General features: G+C 42.7%; 1 protein-coding gene across 4 annotated transcripts in view; it reads left to right on the top strand.

Annotated features, from left to right (window-relative positions):
* The window catches only part of KCNAB1 (potassium voltage-gated channel subfamily A regulatory beta subunit 1), a 378,185-nt gene that overhangs the window by 337,064 nt on the left and 19,404 nt on the right, over positions 1–21,717 (top strand). For all 4 annotated transcript variants that reach the window (XM_047728637.1, XM_047728665.1, XM_047728656.1 and 1 more), the window contains exons 9-11: positions 17,896–17,981; positions 18,863–18,983; positions 20,672–20,766. In XM_047728637.1, the coding sequence (XP_047584593.1) occupies positions 17,896–17,981; positions 18,863–18,983; positions 20,672–20,766 (302 nt within the window). The remainder of the gene's footprint in view (positions 1–17,895; positions 17,982–18,862; positions 18,984–20,671; positions 20,767–21,717) is intronic.

The following is a 21,717-nucleotide window of genomic DNA, read 5'->3' on the forward strand; positions in this document are numbered from 1 at the left end:
ATCTCAGAATGGTTAGAGCGTTAGACACATCAATGTCACACAGGATGGGGGTGAGGCGGGAACTGGAAACAAGGTGGTTGTTTAAAAGAACAACGGATCTATGAAGGTTTGATGTCCCCAGGTCTGCAGGCAATGAAGGAAGCAAAAGGTATATACATTGGAGCAATTGAGCGGCTGTCATCTAAGAGAGACCAGTCATAAAGGAAGGTGGGGCCAGGCTGGGGGTGGGGGGGGGATTAAAAAATTATGAAGTGAGACCCCAGACCTGACCTCTCACTTATTTCTGGGTCACTACAGCCAGGTTACACTTTCCCTAGGTAGAATATAAGAGAATATTTCTATGAAAAATACTTTTTCAAGGAAAAAACTAACAGATATGGATGTTGTTGTGAAGGAAAACCCCAGTGGGAAAAAGTGGCAAGTCCCCTCATTGTTACCACGGTCACTCTCGCACTAGTCACTTGCCATGGAGCCAGCCTTCAAAATTCGAGGCAAAATGACAGTAGGCAAACCTCCCAAACCAAGATGGAGGAAATAAGAACATTTTGACTTCCCAACACAGCCCCTCAAAAGCTACTGGAAAATATGCTGCACCAAAGTGAGAGGATAAAGCCACAAGGAGGAAGCGGCAGGATCCAACTCCTTTAGAGGAAGAAGGGGATTTCCAGGGTGAGAGGAAGGGACGCGCCAGCACGACAGCTGGGCAGCGGCACAGAGCGCTCCCAGTGTGGGTTGCGGCAGGAAGATGGCAGCCTCCAGGTGGGATGCTGCCAGGAAAAGGAGAGAAGGAACAGAGTTTCTCACAAGCTTGACCATGTGGAAAGCTGTACTGAGAGACAGTTGCACAACGTATGGGAAGATTCAGTAAAGCTCCAAATAAAACTGTTAATGAAGAAATTGTCAACTGAAGGAGAAATGAGAAGTTACAGAAGGAAGGCAAGATAACACTGTAAACTACTTTGCTTGGCAGTGGGCACTAAATATGGAGTCATTAAAATGAAAACACGGATTAGGAATTTACCCCTAAACTGAGACATGAACATATTGGGAAGATGGTGAAGAAAGAAGGGCGTATGAGCGGGAGCTAAAATCCTCACCTCCAAGGGAAGTCAACAGATGATGTCTTAAAAAGCTGGACTAAGAGCATAATGCAGAAATATTATTGAGAAACATAGAGATTAACACTAGAATAAGCAATATATATTGGAAGTGGTTACCTCCGGGGTACAGGCAAAGAGTCAAAGGTCTGGTGTTTTTGGTTATAAGCCTTTAGGCATTGACTCTTTACGTGATGCCCATGTGTTGCTTTGCGAAAACAGAGGATCCAGTCAACAACCACACAGACACACACACAAATGAGATAAAAATGCCAGTGGAGGGACGCCTGGGTGGCTCAGTTGGTTAAGCAGCTGCCTTCGGCTCAGGTCATGATCCCAGAGTCCTGGGATCGAGTCCCACATCGGGCTCCTTGCTCGGCAGGGAGCCTGCTTCTCCCTCTGCCTCTGCCTGCCACTCTGTATGCCTGTGCTCGCTCTCTCTTCCTCTCTCTCTCTGATAAATAAAATCTTAAAAAAAAAAAAAATGCCAGTGGAATTGAGTTGTCAAGATTAACCATGATCTCCTGGCTGTCGAAGTCCAAGCGCAGTCCTTGGGGTTTGGAAATACACAATCAAGTTTTCCTACCCCAGATTCCAGGATCAGAAGCCAACCCATTTCTCACTGCATCCCTCCAGAAACAGGCCAGCACCAGAGACCTATCCGCCACTTCCCAAACAAGCCATGCTGAGCCAGACTTCTTCCCTTGGAGACCTCTAAAGCAGGGAGTGCTATCTAATCCACTTCGGGATGAGAAGAAAGCATGATTTCCATTTATTTTATATCTTATGATTGTTAAATTTCTATTTATGGTCGATATTTTTCTATTTTAAACTATCCACTGATACAGTTTCAAACATTAAAAGGAAGTAAAAATTGGGGTGCCTGGGTGGCTCAGTTAGGCTCTGCCTTCAACTCAGGTTGTGATCCCAGAACCCTAGGATCCAGGCACCAGTAGGGCTCCCTGCTCAGTGGGGAATTGTCTTCTCCCTCTCTCTCTACTCCTCCCCCAGCTCATGCTCTCTCACGAATTTTTAAAAGAACATGTTGGGGATAGTTGTGGTAACAAAAAAGTAGGGGGTGCCTGGGTGGCTCAGTGGGTTAAAGCCTCTGCCTTCGGCTCAGGTCATGATCTCAGGGTCCTGGGATCGAGCCCCGCATCGAGCCCCGCACCGGGCTCTCTGCTCAGTGGGGAGCCTGCTTCCCTTCCTCTCTTTCTGCCTGCCTCTCTGCCTACTTGTGATCTCTGTCAAATAAATAAATAAAATCTTTTAAAAAAAATTAAAAAGTAGTACAAAATAGTACAAAAATTCTTATATATCCCTCACCTAGATTCCCACAAGTGTTCACATCTGACATAACCATTGTACTATTATTAAAATCTAGAAATTAACATTGACACAATAATAATATATGATCTATAGATTGTATTCATATTTCTCGATTGTCTCACTGATATTCCCTTCTGCTCCATATCTACTTTGAGATCATACAGTGCAGCTAATCTTCATGTGTCTTTGGTCTCCTTTAAGCTCAGTCAGCTCCTTGGCTTCTCTGTCTTTTGTAATTGTGACAGTTTAGAAAAGCATTAGCCAGTTCTTTTGTAGAATGTAGAATAGTCCCTCCATTGATGCTCTTCAGATATTTGCTAATGATTAAATTCATGTTGGGCATTTTGGGCAAGAATACCACAGAAATGATGCTGTGTCCTCTTCGGTGCTTCCTACTAGGGAGGAAGGGTGCATAATGTTTGTTTCCTGTTACTGCTGATGTTAACTTTGGTCCCTTGGTGAAGGTGAGGTCTACCAGGTTTCTCCTCTTTAAAGTTACTACTTTTCCTTTAGTACGTCCTGTATTATGTGACACTAAGTATATATGGTATATACCCAAGGAGTATGTTTGAGGAAAATATTTAGAAACTGTGCAAATATCCTGTTTTTCATCACACTTTTGCCTACTTAATTGTAGCGTTCCACAACGATTCTCACCTGAAACAAGTACTAATGGTGTTTACCAACTGGTGATTTTCTACTTCTAGCATACCTACTACATTTTTTGGTTGGCATTCTACTGTAAGGAAGAGCATTCCCACCTCCCCTTGTATTTCTTTATTCAATTGATTTATTCAGTTATTTATATCATTATGATCTCATAGATTCTGATTTTATTCTATGATTTCTAATTTGTGACTGTCGTTATTTATTTTGTTACCACAACTGTCCCCAACATGTTCTTTTGGACTGTATTTGACATGTCTCCATCTTTTTTTTTTCTTTTTTTCTTTCTTCTCCCCGAGGACTCTTTTGCTTACCCAGCACAAGATGTTCCAAGCTCGCCTGTGCTTTCGCCAGCCCTGTAATCAGCCGTTTTCCCAAGGAGTCCTGGTCCTGTTAATGGAACGCAGTATTTTGTGGCCAGGATCTGGAAGCCATTACCTAATTTTTTTTTTATAACATATTAGCTTTGCAGTAGGTACTTATTTTAACCAATATACTTTTTTTTTTAACTAATTGGGAAGCAAAGACATTTTTGAAATCACTGCTTTTAGCTTCAAGAAGCACTGCTCATTGTTTCCTTAGCCTGAAATGTTCCCGGGGAAGACATCTTGATCCCCTTAGTTGGAATTAAACACCCTGCCTTTTTCACGTGTACGTACAGCATGATACTTCCTCTATTTTGCACTTACCTTTTCCTGCCTTACTTTGGAGATGGCAGTTTATGAGTGAAGAAGAACCCGGGACCTCATGGTCTCTTTCTCCATCATTCTCTGTCTATCCTGTCAAACTTCCTATATTGAAAGAGGTTCACTTGTAAGAGTTGCCAGGCAATGAAGGCCAAGCAGGAAAGAGAAGTGGTCCATGTTACTGTGACACAGAGAAACACCCTGCATTCGCACATACACACTGGGCAGGCCCCCAGAGGAAGTGAGTGATCCTAAGGAACAAAATGGTTCCCATTGGCTCCCAAAGGAGTTCTGCAGTTAGCATCTTATCCTTTTAGTGTAACCTGTCATGCTCTATCAGGACTTCTTGGTCCACTCAGCTGGCACAACTCTGACAATTTCTAAAATGTTGAAATGTTCTCTGTGTTAAAGAGCAGACTAGAAGCACAGTGCTTGTTTTCACTTACTAGCTGGGTGTCCTTGAGCAATTTACTCACCTTCGCTGTGGCCCCATTTTCTCACATGCAAATAAGAATAACAATCATAGACCTTTTCTTTGTGATTGTTTTGGTGACTGAGTTCATATAAAGTGTTTAGAACAAGGCCAGCTGTATTAAAAGAGCTAAATTACTATTAATGGTTATTCTTAATACTTCGGAAGACAGAAGGCCCTTATATTTATGTGAGGGAGCCTCACAAAATGTGGCATGGAAATTATACAAAAATTCAGGGCAGAAAGGATTAGATCAAACTAGGGTTCTGTGTCTAATTAAAGATCAAACCCGAGATGGACAATTCATTATACCTTTCTAGTCACTGACCCCATTCTTGCTGCTCTTTGCCTTACAACCAGGCATGCCTTTCCCGTGAAGCACAAGGCAGTGTGCTCTGTGTGGAAAAGGTGGATATGGGGTTGGCAGGTGTGAGGGAAGAGGGACAAGCCATAGAGTAAACACGAAACATTTTCCTTCTGTGTCAGTTTTACTCAAAGCTGCATAAAGAAAAATATTACTATTGCTTTAAAGCAAATGCTTTTTTGAGGTGTAAGGTAGCCTTTGCATAAATTTTTATGCTAAAGCAAAATCTGTCTAAATAACATTTGCTTTTGTGGCCACTTAAGTGGCTCATGTGGTAGAAACATTTAAGAAGCATTGCCTTTCCATGAAAAACCTTGCTAAATCCTTTCTTAGCAGAAGATTCTAATAACATGTGGGGCAGTGAAATAGATACAAGATGCATGTTCTGCTTGTATCAGGAGCCCTTAATCTCCTTCTTTGGGACTTTCCTTCCCATTTTTCACCTTCTTCCCATTCCTCACCCATATATGGAGGTTTTCCCTTATTTTCTTTATTAAAATCTTCTGCTAAGAAAGGATTTAGCAAGGTTTTTCACGGAAAGACAATGCTTCTTAAATGTTTCTACCATGTGAGCCACTAAAGGGGCCACAAAAGCAAATGTTATTTAGACAGATTTGGCTTTAGCATAAACATGTATGCAAATGACTACCCTGTACCTCAATAAAGCATTTGCTTTAAAGCAATAGTAACATTTCTCTTTATGCATCTTAATATAAGGCAGGCCCAGTGGTGGCTAGGCCACTTTCGCTAGCAGAACCCTCTAGAAGGAGGCTAGTCTGTCCCCCTGGGTCTGCCCTGGGATGCCACCACTGGGCCTGCCTCATATTTTAACATACAGAGCAGCAGGTGCCTCATTTCATACAGGAACAGAGGTAGTATTCCCTCCTTACCAGGTAGTTCACTGTTGGAAAGCTGAGAAAATCATTCTACTCTACCATATCAAGTTTAAAAGTTGCCTTTTAGTTAGTTGCCTTTGGTTAGTTACCAGATACCTGACAAAGAGAGACAAGCTCTGCAGAGCCAGCATGGATTTGGGGCTGCTAGCGAGCTACATCTGCTGTTGGAACAGTGGGTTTAGTATCACTAAGATGAAGATGTAGCATCTTCTTTTAGCCATCTCCCGTGACAGAACCAGGAAGGAAGGCCAGCTCTACATTTTTTAAAGAAGCAATAAAGATTGCTTCCTGTTACAGCAAAAAACAAACAAACAAACAAACAAAAACTGGATTTGCCAGTAGAAAATCTCATTAGGATAAATATTTTTTTTATTCTCATCAATCCCCTGCCAAGTTGCTTGCTTTATTCTTACATCCACAAGATAGAATTCCTTTTAAAATAGAGTTAAAAGCTGTCCCAAGAAGCTGGTACACAGACAGACAGTTGTATAAATAAAAAGCTCCCGAGAGGATAATAGAAGAAGCTACGTGTCAGGATGCCACATCTGTCTGTCTGGCCAAGGAGGATGACATTCCACAACTGAAAAGATCAGAAGTTTAAGGCTTTAGTCAGATATTGACAATGCAATCACAGATGCTCCCTGGTATAAAAGTAACTATTCCACTAATAATGAGTATAGAAATACTGGGTGCCATGTACGATGGGTGGGGTTTTGTTCCCTTTGCTTTTTATTTTTTTTTTTAATTTTTAAATGTTTTTATAAACATATATTATTAGCGCCAGGGGTACAGGTCTGTGAATCGCCAGGCTTACACACTTCACAGCACTCACCATAGCATATACCCTCCCCAATGTCCATAACCCACCACCCTCTCCCTACCCCCCTTCCCCCGGCAACCCTCAGTTTGTTTTGTGAGATTGAGAGTCTCTTATGGTTTGTTTCCCTCCCAATCCCATCTTGCTTCATTTATTCTTTTCCTATCCCCCAAGCCCCCCACATTGCATCTCTACTTCCTCATATCAGGGAGATCATAAGATAGTTGTTTTTCTCTGATTGACTTATTTCGCTAGGCATAATACCCAAATGGCAAGATTTCATTTCTTTGGATGGCTGCATAGTATTCCATTGTATATACATACCACATCTTCTTTATCCATTCATCTATTGTTGGACATCTAGGTTCTTTCCATAGTTTGGCTATTGTGGACATTGCTGCTATAAACATTTGGGTGCACGTGCCCCTTCGGATCACTACATTTGTATCTTTAGGATAAATACCTAATAGTGCAATTGCTGGGTCGTAGGGTAGCTCTATTTTCAACTTTTTGAGGAACCTCCATGCTGTTTTCCAGAGTGGTTGCACCAGCTTGCATTCCCACCAACAGCGTAGGAGGGTTCCCCTTTGTCTGCATCCTCTCCAACATCTGTCATTTCCTGACTTGTTAATTTTAGCCATTCTGACTGGTGTGAGGTGGTATTTCATTGTGGTTTTGATTTGTATTTCCCTGATGCCGAGTGATGTGGAGCACTTTTTCATGTGTCTGTGGCCATCTGGATGTCTTCTTTGCAGAAATGTCTGTTCATGTCTTCTGCCCATTTCTTGATTGGATTATTTGTTCTTTGGGTGTTGAGTTTGATAAGCTCTTTATAGATTTTGGATACTAGCCCTTTATCTGATACATCATTTGCAAATATCTTCTCCCATTCTGTTAGTTGTCTTTTGGTTTTGTTAACTGTTTCCTTTGCTGTGCAAAAGCTTTTGATCTTGATGAAATCCCAATAGTTCATTTTTGCTCTTGCTTCCCTTGCCTTTGGCGATGTTCCTAGGAAGAAGTTGCTGTGGCTGAGGTCAAAGAGGTTGCTGCCTGAGTTCTCCTCAAGGATTTTTTTTTAAAGATTTTATTTATTTATTTGACAGACAGAGATCACAAGCAGGCAGAGAGGCAGGAAGATAGAGAGGAGGAAGCAGGCTCCCTGCTGAGCAGAGAGCCCAATGCGGGGCTCCATCCCAAGACCCTGGGATCATGACCTGAGCCGAAGGCAGAGGCTTTAACCCACTGAGCCACCCAGGTGCCCTGCCTCAAGGATGTTTTTTTTTTAAGATTTTATTTATTTATTTGACAGAGAGAGAGGGAGATCACAAGTAGGCAGAGAGACAGGCAGAGAGAGGGGGAAGCAGCTCCCTGCTGAGCAGAGAGCCTGATGCGGGGCTCAATCCCAGGACCCTGGGATCGTAACCTGAGCCAAAGGCAGAGGCTTAACCCACTGAGCCACCCAGGCACCCCTGCCTCAAGGATTTTGATGGATTTCTTTCTCACATTGAGGTCCTTCATCCATTTTGAGTCTATTTTCATGTGTGGTGTAAGGAAATGATCCAATTTCATTTTTCTGCATGTGGCTGTCCAATTTTCCCAACACCATTTGTTGAAGAGGCTGTCTTTTTTCCATTGGACATTCTTTCCTGCTTTGTTGAAGATTAGTTGACCATAGAGTTGAGGGTCTATTTCTGGGCTCTCTGTTCTGTTCCATTGATCTATGTGTCTGTTTTTATGCCAGTACCATACTGTCTTGATGATGACAGCTTTGTAATAGAGCTTGAAGTCTGGAATTGTGATGCCACCAACTTTGGCTTTCTTTTTCAATATTCCTCTGGCTATTCGAGGTCTTTTCTGGTTCCATACAAATTTTAGGATTATTTGTTCCATTTCTTTGAAAAAAACTGGATGGGATTTTGGTAGGGATTGCATTAAATGTGTAGATTGCTTTAGGTAGCATTGACATTTTCACAATGTTTGCTCTTCCAATCCATGAGCATGGAACATTTTTCCATTTCTTTGTGTCTCCCTCAATTTCTTTCATGAGTACTTTATAGTTTTCTGAGTATAGATTCTTTGCCTCTTTGGTTAGGTTTATTCCTAGGTATCCTATGGTTTTGGGTGCAATTGTAAATGGGATTGACTCCTTAATTTCTCTTTCTTCTGCCTTGTTGTTGGTGTAAAGAATGCAACTGATTTCTGTGCATTGATTTTATATCCTGACACTTTACTGAATTCCTGTACAAGGTCTAGCAGTTTTGGAGTGGAGTCTTTTGAGTTTTCCACATATAGTATCATATCATCTGTGAAGAGTGATAGTTTGACTTCTTCTTTGCCAATTTGAATGCCTTTAATTTCTTTTTGTTATCTGATTGCTGAGGCTAGGACTTCTAGTACTATGTTGAATAGCAGTGGTGATAAAGGACATCCCTGCCGTGTGCCTGACCTTAGCGGAAAAGCTCTCAGTTTTTCTCCATTGAGAATGATATTTGCAGTGGGTTTTTCATAGATGGCTTTGATAATATTGAGCTTTGTGCCCTCTATCCCTACACTCTGAAGAGTTTTGATCAGGAAGGGATGCCGTACTTTGTCAACCATTTGCTTTTTGGTATCTCAGTGAACTAATCTGTCCTTCAGCCTCAGACTGTGAGCAATGAATGCTGTTCAAGGCACCTACGATGTGTTTGTTATATGTTTATGGTATTTTTGTTACAATAACCTGAACAGACTAAGACAGCCATGTTCTATGATAAAATTGGTGGAGCTTAACTGACAAGAGCAAAACTTTAAAGCTTTGGCAGAAGGAAGAAAATCTTTTTTTCTAATTTTAATGTCTTCATTTGTATCAGAGAGGTATCCCACATCAGGAGAAGACCCGTGTTCAAACTATAAAACTCCTTTCCTAAGCACTGACTACTAACACTGTCAGGACAAGAAATCATCTCTTTACCACCATTTAGTGTTAGCCAAATACAGGTGTTACAAACGGATAGTTTGGAATCACCTAGTTTTGGTAGGAAACAGTGGGGCCACATTTAGATTATACTTAAGGAAGAGGTGTGATTTTATGATCTGTAGTCAACATACTTATTTCTTGGAGAGGGTCAGCAGGCGAGAGTAGAAAGATCGGAGGGGGTGGTAGGAGAGTTACAGAGAAATAATGAGGGAGAGAGATGTACTGAAAGATAAGAAAGCGATGTCATTGCCTTAGGCAAGTCACTTGGCATTCTTACCGAGGTGTGAAACAAAGAGTTGCTCTTTTGCTAGAGTTAAAGAGCACCATGTCTGATGGAGGAAGAAATAAAAGTATACAGCATCACATAGCCTCCCCCTCTGTAGGGGGCGCTGATGAATGAGTGGAGTCCCCAGAGCAGTAGCTTCTCTCGGTTCAGAAAAGTCACAGCAATTTCAGGCTCTTACTTCAGGGAGCTGCTCTTATTTGCACATTCTGCAAATGGGATTTTTGGGTTCTGGAGTTTTATTCGGTTTGAGACGAAGTGAAAGGTAGAGGGGGAGGGAGGCATCACAGAGGAAGGCAGGGAAATGCCACATAACTCAAATCCAATTCAATTATCTCTCAACCTCCACCGTTCTTTCAAGTTGGGGGTTAGGCTAATGATGGCCAAACCTTTTCACCAGTCTTACGTACGTGGTCCAAGGTCTTATTTTGGAACCTGGGGGTACTTACCAATTACTGTTTTTGTTTAGGGCCTTTGGACTTCAGGTCAAAGAGAGACTAAAAGTGTCAAAACACATTCCACAGTTCAGAATCAGGTTCAGAAATCACATCTGGGCAATCTCAGAGGCTCAGTTCAAAGTGTCTAGAGTCCAAAATAACAACGTTTGGCAAAGCAGAGAGGTTGAGAACCACATGCTCTTTGGGGACAGGTTAGCTGCAGGGTGAGGACAACGCACTGTCCATAGAGACTTACAGCTCCATTCTGGGGTTAGTTTTGAACAAAGTTTAAATCAAAAGGTTTTACTGACTTGACTCAGTCCATGAATTGCTTCGTAGTCTCTTGAATCTAGTCTGTTCTGATCATTTTGGCCTATGTCCTGATCCAGAAAGCTTCTATCTGTGAACCATCTTGTGAAGACCACTTTTTCTCTGAGCTTCAACAGCTCACATGAAGACATAATCCCTTTTCTGGCTCTTTTTTTTCAGAGAGTCATCAAATTTAAAGTCTTTCTTCAAGGAGGCAAAAAGGTAGCTTACGCTTCCCAGGTCATTTGTATACATCATGAACCATAGTCATCACGCATTAAAAACAAACAGATGGATTCACAGACCTGTACCCCTGTGGCTAATAATGCATTATATGTTAATTAAAAAAAAAAAAAAGCAAACGGATGGATATAACCACACACAAGGCATTTCATGTTCACAGATGCATGGTGGGATTAAGCAAATGCCCTGTTATTTTTCTGTCCCCAACCCACCTTCTCCCGCAGTGCACAACATACAAAGCCGCCTAGAACTTCAAAGCTAGAAGTGGCCTCACAGGTTCTCTGCTGAGCACTTGCCCACGTGACTCTGAGCCTCAGCTGCTTCCCCAATGAAATGTGGGTTAAGATATTTTCCACCAAAACGGTTTTTAGAAAGATTACCTATGTGCTCAATTAACATCAGTCTGCTCACTTGTGTTGAAGAAACTGAGATTCAACAAGGTTGAGGGAGGCTCCCAAAGCAGTGACAGTGATGGGACAAAAGTGATGGGTCTCCCAAATCCCAGTGTGTCTTCTGGGAGGCAAAGGAAGTCTGGCTTCCCTCAGACACGCAGTAAGGCTAAACCTGACGTACTCCATTTATAGGTCTGAGTTTCCATTCCTGTGAAAAAGGGTAGTTCTCTGTCTCCAGACACTCAGCTGAGCACTGAGAGGATCCTCCACAGCCAGGATAAAGGATGCATAAAGCAAGGAGAAAACTCTAAGCCACAAAGAGGTACCATTATAAATGCACCACCACAAGTTTCTGAAGTTAAATAAGCAAATGAATGAAGGAAGTTAAATAAACAGCCAGTTTGGAGGGAAAACTGTGCCCAGGTTTAGACCTATGTTTTCTAAGTGTCTGTAACTCCTTGGAGGAAACCAAGTCCCTACATTTTCCCAGTGCCTCAGCCTCCACCATAGTCCTCTCCTCTGGGGGAAAAAAAAAAAGGGATCTGGGGGCGCCTGGGAGGCTCAGTGGGTTAAAACCTCTGCCGTAGGCTCAGGTCATGTTCCCAGGGTCCTGGGATTGAGCATCGGCTCTCTGCCCAGCAGGGAGCCTGCTTCCTCCTCTCTCTCTACATGCTTCTCTCCCTACTTGTGATTTCCATCTGTCAAACAAATAAATAAAATTAAAAAAAAAAAAGGATCTGTTAGCAGTTAGGTTGAATCATGTGAATGACATTGTCAATAGTCAACCATTTCTGAACTCTAAAAATGGCAATTTCATTGGTTAAAAATATTTGTGAATTAATCTGTAAATGTTCATGTTTTAAGGTGACACCTTTGCTTGATAGGGATTTTTTCTTTTTTTTAATTATAAAATATGATAACACATTTACAGGAATTTTCAGAAGACTTGGAAAACAAGAGAACAAAATTACATATAGTTCCACCATATAGTATAATTATTTTGTGTATTTAACTCTTAGCATTTTATAAACATAGTTGAAATATTTAGAATTGTTAAAAATATTGAGGTTTTTAATTACACCTTAAAACAATGAAGAGAAACCCACAATGGATTATCTGTAAGGTTTCTTTTGTTTTTATCATTCTGTTTCACTATGGCCAGATTGAGTCCATTTTTTAATCAAAACACTAAATTCTGCATGTTTTTGTCTGAAGTTCTTATGGTTTACTGTTCATGCAGTATAACTATTTGCTTACAACTTTTAAAGGTCAAAGGAATGTTTCCCATGAAAGACGGTTTAATGTCAGCAACTATCTTTTTTGGATGACGGCCAATTTAAAAAAAAAACATGTTTATCAACACATTTTTGCACTCAGTTTTATGAAGTCCATTAGCATAAAATGCATATTTGAACACAAAGATAACCTTACTGAAAGAAGAGTGTCAACTTTTCTTTTTTGTAACTAAAATGTTAGAAACTGAGCCTATTTGAGAAGAAACACCAGGGCCATATCCTGCTTCTTACTCAGTTTGGGTTACAATTTTAGAGTCACGAATTGATCTACACACATTATCTTATCTCAGGCTTTGAAGAATTCCACAGGATCAATATTGTCCTCCCTTTACAAATGGAGAAATGGAATACTCATAGGAATGAAATTGACCTGAAACATTCATAGAGCCAGCTGTGTGCTAAGGATACAGGGAACAAGAGGGAGCTTCCTGTGGCCTGTGGGTCACAGAGCAATGATTATTTCAACCTGGAAAGGAGTGCACAGGGAAGATTTAACGAAGTTTTTCAGGAGTTCAGATAGTGTTTCTCAAACTTAGTGGTTTTAGAGCCGATGAAAATAACACAAAGGCCTAGGCTCATTGAAGGAGGCTAGGCTCCGGACCCTTCTGCCATTCATCAGATTCCTCAGGTGATTTCAATTCATACCGAAGTGTGTGTAATTCGTGTGTGGGTGTGCGTGCATGGACGCCTGCATGCCACAGTGACTGTTTACATATGTGTAGAGTAAATAATTAAAGGTGAAATTACAGCATGAAGCATTTAGACGAAAGAGCAGAAGAGGAAATGTAGGAGGAAGTTGGTACAGCCTGAAATGGCTTACTTGGGAATGGTATAAAGCAGCGGTTCTCAAAACACACCAGGAAATCTTGGAGGACTGCTTAAAACACAGACTACTGCGCCTCACCACCCACCCTGAATTTGTAACTCAGCAGGCGCAGAGCAAGACCTCAGAATCCGCATTTCTAACAAGTTTCCAGCTGCTGATGCTGCTGGCCCAGGGGCCAGACTTCGGGACAGGGGGTAGAGACAAGCGCAGTAGTTCTAAACCTTGACTGCACTCTAGAAAAGTCTGCAGTGACTTTTTAAAGCACTGACGATGGGGCCTCAGCCCTAGAGATTCTGACGCCATAGAACCTTGGTGGAGGGCAGCGTAGTTTTTAAAGCTCCCTCCCGGGTGTTTTAGTGCACAGTCCCAGTTGAGAACCATGGGTGCTCCGGCTTCTGGAATAGCGGAGGGAGTCCCATCCAGTCCTGGGTTGCCAGATTTAATCCTGGTTGCTGCGTCTCTTTTCCCAAAGGCAGGAGCATGCAGTGCTTGTAATAATCTCCCTCACATCCTTTTCCCACCTGGAATCCACGCTCTGATGAGGATGTTTCTGAAATGCATTTCCGTGAACAGGAGTAAAACCGGCTAGACTCCGCGGATTTTTTTTTCTTTCAACAATGCTGCCCTCTTGTGTTCCTAAATAGCTGAATGGCGTGAAAGCCCACTTCAGCCACCAGGATGGCAATTTCCAGCTACAAAGCTAAACAACTCAGGGGGTTTTTCTTTGAAGTTCAAAAACAACAACAAATTTAACATTCATTAAGCTTAATTTTTTTTAAAGATTTTATTTATTTATTTGACAGAGATCACAGGTAGGCAGAGGCAGACAGAGAGAGAGAGAGGGAGAAGCAGGCTCCCTGCTGAGCAGAGAGCCCGATGCAGGGCTTGATCCCAAGACCCTGAGATCATGACCTGAGCCGAAGGCAGAGGCTTAACCCACTGAGCCACCCAGGTGCCCCTAAGCTTAATTTTTAATCTGTGGCAGCTCCTCGATTCTCCCACCATTTTCCCCTGCATTCAGTGCCGCAGCCTCCTCCAAAGATAAGAACTACGGGCATTTTCTTCTTCATTCCACCAAACCCTTCTCTGCAGAGCCAGAAGCACAACCAATCAGGGAGCAAGAAATTACCACCAACTAAAGTTTCTGGGGGCATTGGAGGGTCTCACATAGGCTCGTCCATACTCAGAACCATTCGTTCTCACCTTGTCCTTCTCACACACCCACCTCTTCTTCACTTGATTGATAGCTTATTAAGATTAGAATTCATCACACGGGGGCTCCCATGTCTCCCCACAATGAGTTCGACACACCTTCTGGAGCTCTGTCCTCTGGATGCTGGGTCTTTTGCACCTCACAGGTACTGCCCGCCCTCCGTCTCACTTGATCAAGCCTCCCTCTCCCTTTCCCTCCTGCCCCAGCCCCCAGCTGGGATCATCACCGAGTCCCTCTTTTGAAATCACTCCCAATGGCATGCAGGCTTATTTTTAGGTCTCCCATCTTTAAAATGAAACTCTCCTTTGGCCCTAAGTACCCCTTCAGCTACTGAGCCATTTCTCTGCTCCATTCACTTCCATACTTGGAAAGAGTCTACTCAGGTTGTGTCTAAAGCCCGTCCTCCCCTTCCCCACCTCTTTCCTCCATCTGCTCCCACCTGGCTGTGTTCCCATGGCACCACTGACACTGAAACGGCTCTTCTCATGGCCAGCAAGGGTGTCCCTGGTGTGTGCCAAAGGCAGCAGACACTGCGTTGTACTCTCTGAACACTCAGTGTGTTCCACTCTGTGGGCACAGCTTCTTCTCCAAGCACACTCTGCTCTTAATTCTGCAACATCTCATGACGTGGCTTCCTTCCTACTCCTCTGGCCGCGATGAACCGGAACCCAGCCCTCCTGGGCTCGCCTGTAGAACCTTCTCTGTGTCCACGACAGACTCCCCTTACGTGGTCTCATCCATTGCTGTGAATTTAAAGACAACTTATAGACTGATCAGTGATATATATGTCACCTCCAGCCTGGGTTGCTGTCCCTGTCATTTGTCCACTGATTTCTACTGGACATCTCCCCCTTAGTATCTCACAGGCATCCCCATTCATCGCACATTCAAAGAGAAACCCTTGATTTTTCTCCCCAAACCTATTGCTCCCTCAGTCTTCCTTATCCCTGTAAAGGACCAGATATCTGGGAGATCGTCTTGATTCCTTCCTTTCCCTCACTTGCTACATTCAGTCCAGTCTCAAGGTCGGTGGATTCTACCAAAATATATTTTGAACCCATCCTTGTCTGTCTTTACTACGACCAGCCACCCTCATCTCCTGCCCGGAATACTGCAATTCCCTCCTCAAGATCTTCTTGCTCCCTTCAGTCCTCCCCTCACAACGGATTCCCTACGGCAGAGTCAGAAATAGTGTTCTAAAATGTAAACTACATCCTCTTGTAGCCTTCCCACTAAACTCTGAATAACATACTAACAACATGGTTTGCCCTCTGCCAACTGTCTCTTCTACCCCTGTCCTCCTCCCTTACTCAGCTTCCGCCACAATGGCTGCCTTCTGATTGCTAGAGCTCTCTAAGCTCTGTCCTGCACATGTTGTTCCATCTGCCTAGAATGAATGCTCTTTCCTTGTTCTTCACACGGCTGGCTCCTTTTTTATTCCTGATGCCTAAACATTACTCCTCAGGGAGACCCTCTTGACCTCATTCCTTATCTCAGACCCCAGTTTGTTTTCTTCACAACACTTCACGTCTTGTATTTACTTCCTTGTGTAATCACCCTCTCCCCCTCTCAACTCTCAACTCCCTGAGTCCAAGAGCTCTGTATTTGTTTTGCTCACAGATGAACCCAGCAACTGGCAGAGTCCCTGGCAAATATTAGGTTTTTAATATGTGCGTGTTGAATGAGAGAATGAAGGTACAGAAAGAGCCACAAGCGCCATTTCCTCTTACTGCTCTCATCAGAGCCTCAGTGACGACCGGCCACTGAACTGTCCTGTGCTCAGCTTACTGATTACAGAATAGAGACAGGGCACCTTGGGTTCAATTTATCCTCTGTCAGCCTCACCAGTGTTTGCCAACATGTGTGATTCACCACAATATCCCCCACCCCAGCGCTGCGGACCCTTAATGAATACTGCTGATGAAATGGGCCCCTCAGGGGCACCTGGGTGGCTCAGTGGGTTAAAGCCTCTGACTTCGGCTCAGGTCATGATCCCAGGGTCCTGGGATCGAGCCCCGCATCGGGCTCTCTGCTCGGCAGGGAGTCTGCTTCCCCTGTCTCAGCCTGCCTCTCTGCCTACTTGTGATCTCTGTCAATTAATTAATTAATTTTTAAAAAATGGGCCCCTCAGCTCTGAAGGAAGTGGGGTGTGAAGTGAAGGGGGCTGGGGCAACCACGGAGGGATCCAAACAGAGTGAAGGCTTCTGGGAAGAGGTTTAAATAATGGCTCTCTGCTTCCAGAAGTGTTCACCATAGGCACTCATTTCCAGTAGTATGATAAAAGGAAAACATTTCATAGAACTTTCTTGTATCTCATTTGCTTTATAAAGGGAAAAGGAACTTATAGTTTGAGTTGCTGAGTAATAACTTGATATTTGGGAGTCTTTCTCAAAGAAAGAAAAATATTTTTCTTATAAGCCGAATTCTACCTCTGTTGACTAGACAATGGTGAATGAAAGCATTCCCATCTCCCAAACAAAGAAACCAAGGGCAATTTAAGAGCCAAACAAGCCAGGAAACCAAGTCCCCAACCCTGGCTGTCTCACTCTATATCCCGTCCCTTACCAGCTTAGACAGTGCTTGCTTGTGAGAAATAAAATAAGAATACATCCACCTCAACTCAACTCTGAGACAAGGATTTGATTTTTCTGAAGGACATGTACTGTACAGGTATTATTAGTAGGACACAGAGAAGTCTGAGGCCTGCGACCCTTGAAAATATTAAATGACCTGGCATCCTGGGTGTTTGACCCACTTTGCGGGAGAAATCCAGCCATGCCTTTGGCTTTTTACACCACTGAACTTGAGGCTTTCCATGCTCTCTGGTTTTGTATCACATCTAGCTGGTGCCAAGAGGATTAGCTCAACTCCAGCTCTCTGTGGAAAGGATTCATTCTCCTGTTTAGGCAATGTGATGTCAACCTGAAAGAAGCCGATGAGCAAACTCCATGGGGCCAGAAAGCCGGCCCCAGTGAAGTGCATTACATGGATGTCTCAGAATAAAGTTAAGTTTGACGTGGTCAAGGACAGGGTGTGCCACTGTGGGCTGGGAGCCACTGTGGCTCAGCTGTTTGTGCAGTATTTAATATGTTTATCTTTCTGCTAAACATATTGTTGTTGAGTCATCTCTATTACACAGACACCCTGTGTGAGGCCCAGCTCTGCAAATCCAACACACAAAGACAGGCCTTCTATCCTCAGTGACCTTACATTCTGCAAAGTCAAACTAAATGCTTCCTCTTACTTCTCACTTCGGTAAGGTACCCAGTCTTTGAGAAAGGTTAATCATACATTCTTTTATAGGGCAGCAACCATGAAGTAATAGAAGTCAAGGAAGAATTTAAAAGTGGTCATCATGTCTTTAATATCATTTAGTAGTAGTGCTGCAAGCTGAAAATGGAAAATCAGTTTACTCCAAAGAACCAGCAGCCTCCAAATCATCAACATTTCTTGTTAGACTATTATGTTGTCACCAATGTCCAAGTAATTATTTTAATAAAACAAATAATTGCATTAAACATCTAAGCCATGGGCGGGGGGGTGAAAAACACACCAAAGATCACGTAACTCCGAAAAGCAGAGAAACTAATGAAATGCTGTTTGGCCTTCTGTAGAAATTGTTCGAGCCATGACACATGTGATAAACCAAGGAATGGCGATGTATTGGGGGACTTCTCGGTGGAGTGCTATGGAGATCATGGTAATTTCATTTCTATTTTTAAACGGCCAATACATACTTTATTGCTGTTTTTTCAGATAATGTGTGTAAATTACAAGACCTTTTGCGAACTTTCCTAACAATCACGATGACACTAGAATGCTATGATTGATTCTGTCATTTCAGGGATGGATATGGGGTGGGGGTGGATCTCATCAGCTTAGAATACAGCAGGGAAGGTGCAGGTCTCTAGCAGGAATCATATTCTAGAATGCTCTTCGGTGGCAAGATACAATGAATACAATTCATTGTATGAATGAATTCATGAATTTCCCAGCTAATGAGATATGTGAACAAAACAGTCTGGCTTCCTTTTTTAAAAACTGTATTAAGTAACTGTACTGTTTATAACCTGTTAATGACACATTTCTATATGTTAGTCTGCGTTGTATTTCGTTAGAAACCAAAATTGGTATTGTCATGGACTATTATGATTCACATACAGACTAATTTGTCCTGGACTTTACCCAGTCCAGACCCTCCCCCAAAATAATAAGGATTTCCCGCATTTGATATTGCTTGTAGTGAGCCTGATGGTCACAACTTCGCTTATTACTTGGCATCCTACACGTTTCTTGGTTTGTACCGATTGCATTAAAATGAAGTTTTCTCCAAACTGAAGGTTGCTGGGGGTGGGCAGAGAGGGATAGGGTGGCTGGGTGATGGCCGTTGGGGAGGGTATGTGCTATGGTGAGTGCTGTGAAATGTGTAAGCCTGATGATTCATAGACCTGTACCCCTGGGGCTAATAATACATTATATGTTAATAAAAAAAATAAAATGAAGTTTTCTCATGCATATGAATCACAGAGTAGCCTTATTTCTCATGAGTATAAATTCAGTTGCAATCTTATTTCTCTCTAGGAAGCCTACTCCGTAGCAAGGCAGTTCAATATGATCCCACCGGTCTGTGAACAAGCTGAGTACCATCTTTTTCAGAGAGAGAAAGTGGAGGTGCAGCTACCAGAGCTCTACCATAAAATAGGTAATCTTCACCGTCAAATTTGCTGAGTATGTTTAACAACAGGAGTATCAGTCATCCGGAAAAAAGTGTTACCGGAATGCTTTCCTTAATGGTCCTAATTAACATAGAGATTGTGTCAACTATCCATTTCAGAGTCTGGAGAAGAATCAGATGTGCCCACAGGGTGGTCTACAGGGTATTACTGATGAAATCCAAGTGGCTGTAAATTGTGAAGGTGTATAAGCTGTACTCAGGAGGTGTTCCAAAAAAAAGCATATAGAAAGAAGGGCAGAAACAATGAATAAACTCATTTTTTTCATAGGGTGCTTCTCTAATCAAAGTATGCATTTTTGAGTAGATTATAACTGCCTTTCCAAAACCAACTGTGGATCTATACATCTCTATCTTATCCCCTATGCCTGGAACTAAGTTAGACCTGGGAGTTTAAGACTGCCTGACAAGCCTAGCACCACCTGTCTGTGTAGGTAAATGTAATAAATTTTTGGATATATATATATCCAAAAGCAACTCAGAAAAATATTTCTATTGTTGACTTCCATGAAGTCAACATCTACTGAAACATCCTTAACAATAAACATGAAGGGCTCTCAGGTGAAAAGCCTCTTTCTGATCCCAAAGTGGCTTCTTTAGAGCTCCACAGACTCTCAAGCCTTCCTACATCATTAGCCGGAGTGTTTTCCATTATAATATATGTGCACCTAGAAAGGCCACTTATGGGGTGCCTGGGTGGCTCAGATAGTAGTATGTATATGAATATATATATATATTCTTATGTATAGAATATATACACAAGAATTTTGGACATCCAGGGGTGCCTGGGTGGCTCAATGGGTCAAGCCTCTGCTTTCAACTCAGGTCATGATCTCAGGGTCCTGGGATCCAGCCCCACATCCCACATCAGGCTCTCTGCTCCTCAGGGAGCCGGCTTCCCCCTCTCTCTCTGCCTGCCTCTCTGCCTACTTGTGATCTATCTCTCTCTGTCAAATAAATAAATAAAATCTTAAAAAAAAAAAAATTTTGGACATCCAAAAAAAAAAAAAAAAAAGAACATCAACAGCAATAAGGATCACTGGCATTGTTAGCATTTTCTTTGTGTTTCGTGTGCAGTAGGCACTGTGCTGCCATGGACCAGGCTCAGGGGACAAGTGAAGCACTGAGACATTCTCCTGTGCAAGTCAGTGCTGGTCTCTGAGTATAAAAAGAAGCATCCATCTTAGACTCCAGCAAAGTATGAGTGAGCCACGTTTTTAGGCTTGCTTGGTTTGAAAACAAGGCCCGCTCCCTATAACCGAGAGTACATGTTCAATTGGCTTATACAAATGAACCACAACCTATAAATAACTAAATTTTAGGGGTGCCTGGGTGGCTCAGGTGGTTTAGCATCTGTCTTCAGCTCGGTCATGATCCCAGGGTCTAGGGATGGAGTCCGGCATTGGGCTCCTTGCTCAGCAGGCAGTCTGCTTCTCCCTCTCCCTCTGCCCCACCCCACCACTCGTGATCTCTCTCTCTCTTTTAAATAAACAAATTATTTTATAAATAGATAAATATTAATGGAAAGATGTATGCTGGTATTAACTTACTTCTCTGACTTGCTGTTTTCCTGTGACTAACCGAGTCCTGTTTTAAACACTCTCACACTTTTAATCTCCGTTTGCACAAGCAATTTATTCCGTTTTTTTCTTCTGTAGGAGTTGGAGCAATGACATGGTCTCCACTTGCCTGTGGAATCATCTCAGGAAAATATGGAAATGGAGTGCCTGAAAGTTCTAGGGCTTCACTGAAGGTATTTTCCCCCACTTCTAGAAAAGAGTCTGGGGATGGGAGAGGGGGATGGAAAAAGTTTGAACAGAACAGCTCTGCAGCAGCCTGTGGCTTCCTGGCTCAGGCAGAGCATGGCCTTGACCAGGCCAGTGTCGGGCTCCCCCAACCCCCGAGAAGGCCTCTGCTCCAGGGCCAAGTATCAGTCAGGCATTCATAATCTGTCAGCACAGAAAATTCTCCTCCTCTGCGGACTGGGGGAAATGCCCACTGCCCTGGTTGGGTTTATAGGGCTTAAATCCCTACGCTGTTATTTGTTCTTATGTTCAAGAAAGCATTTCATTCCTCCTTGGAAATTGATGAAATGTAAAATCCCTTTTCTTTGTAAGAGGATCTATTTTTACTTTTCCTGACAAAACAATTGGGGCAAACCCATTGTAGCTGAGTCCGGCTTGAGGGGGGATTGATGTTTATGGGGGGGCGGGGCAAAGAGGGAGGGTTTGGGAAGCAGATACAAAGCCAGGCAAGCCTTGTCTCTGGGGTTCAAGGCTGGTGTTTTTGCAGAGATCAAAAGGCCACAGAGTCTTACAAATTAAATTCTTCTCTGAAACAGAAAGATACTTGACATCACTGACATAAAATTATTTCGGTTCAGAACATCTTGATGATTAATTTATTAGAGAGTACTCCAAACATCCCTCATTAACAACGTGTCTGTTTTTAAAAACTTGAGACAACGTGTAATAACATTAGAATCACAAATGGCAATGTCAAGGGAGAGAGAGAATATTGGCATTTTTAAAAATTCAGACATGGCAGAGGGCCCTAAGGAGCAAAAATCTGACACAGCCTCTTGTTTCCATCTTGTTTCCAAAGTTGGCAGGAGGACAGCCCAAGTTAGGCCTGAACCACCAACCCTGTAATCAACTTGCTGGGACGACTGTGACCTTCACTAATCAGAACCGTTTCAAAGCTC

This window comes from Lutra lutra, chromosome 1 (assembly GCF_902655055.1).
Source record: "Lutra lutra chromosome 1, mLutLut1.2, whole genome shotgun sequence".
NCBI classification, from domain to species: Eukaryota; Metazoa; Chordata; class Mammalia; order Carnivora; family Mustelidae; genus Lutra; species Lutra lutra.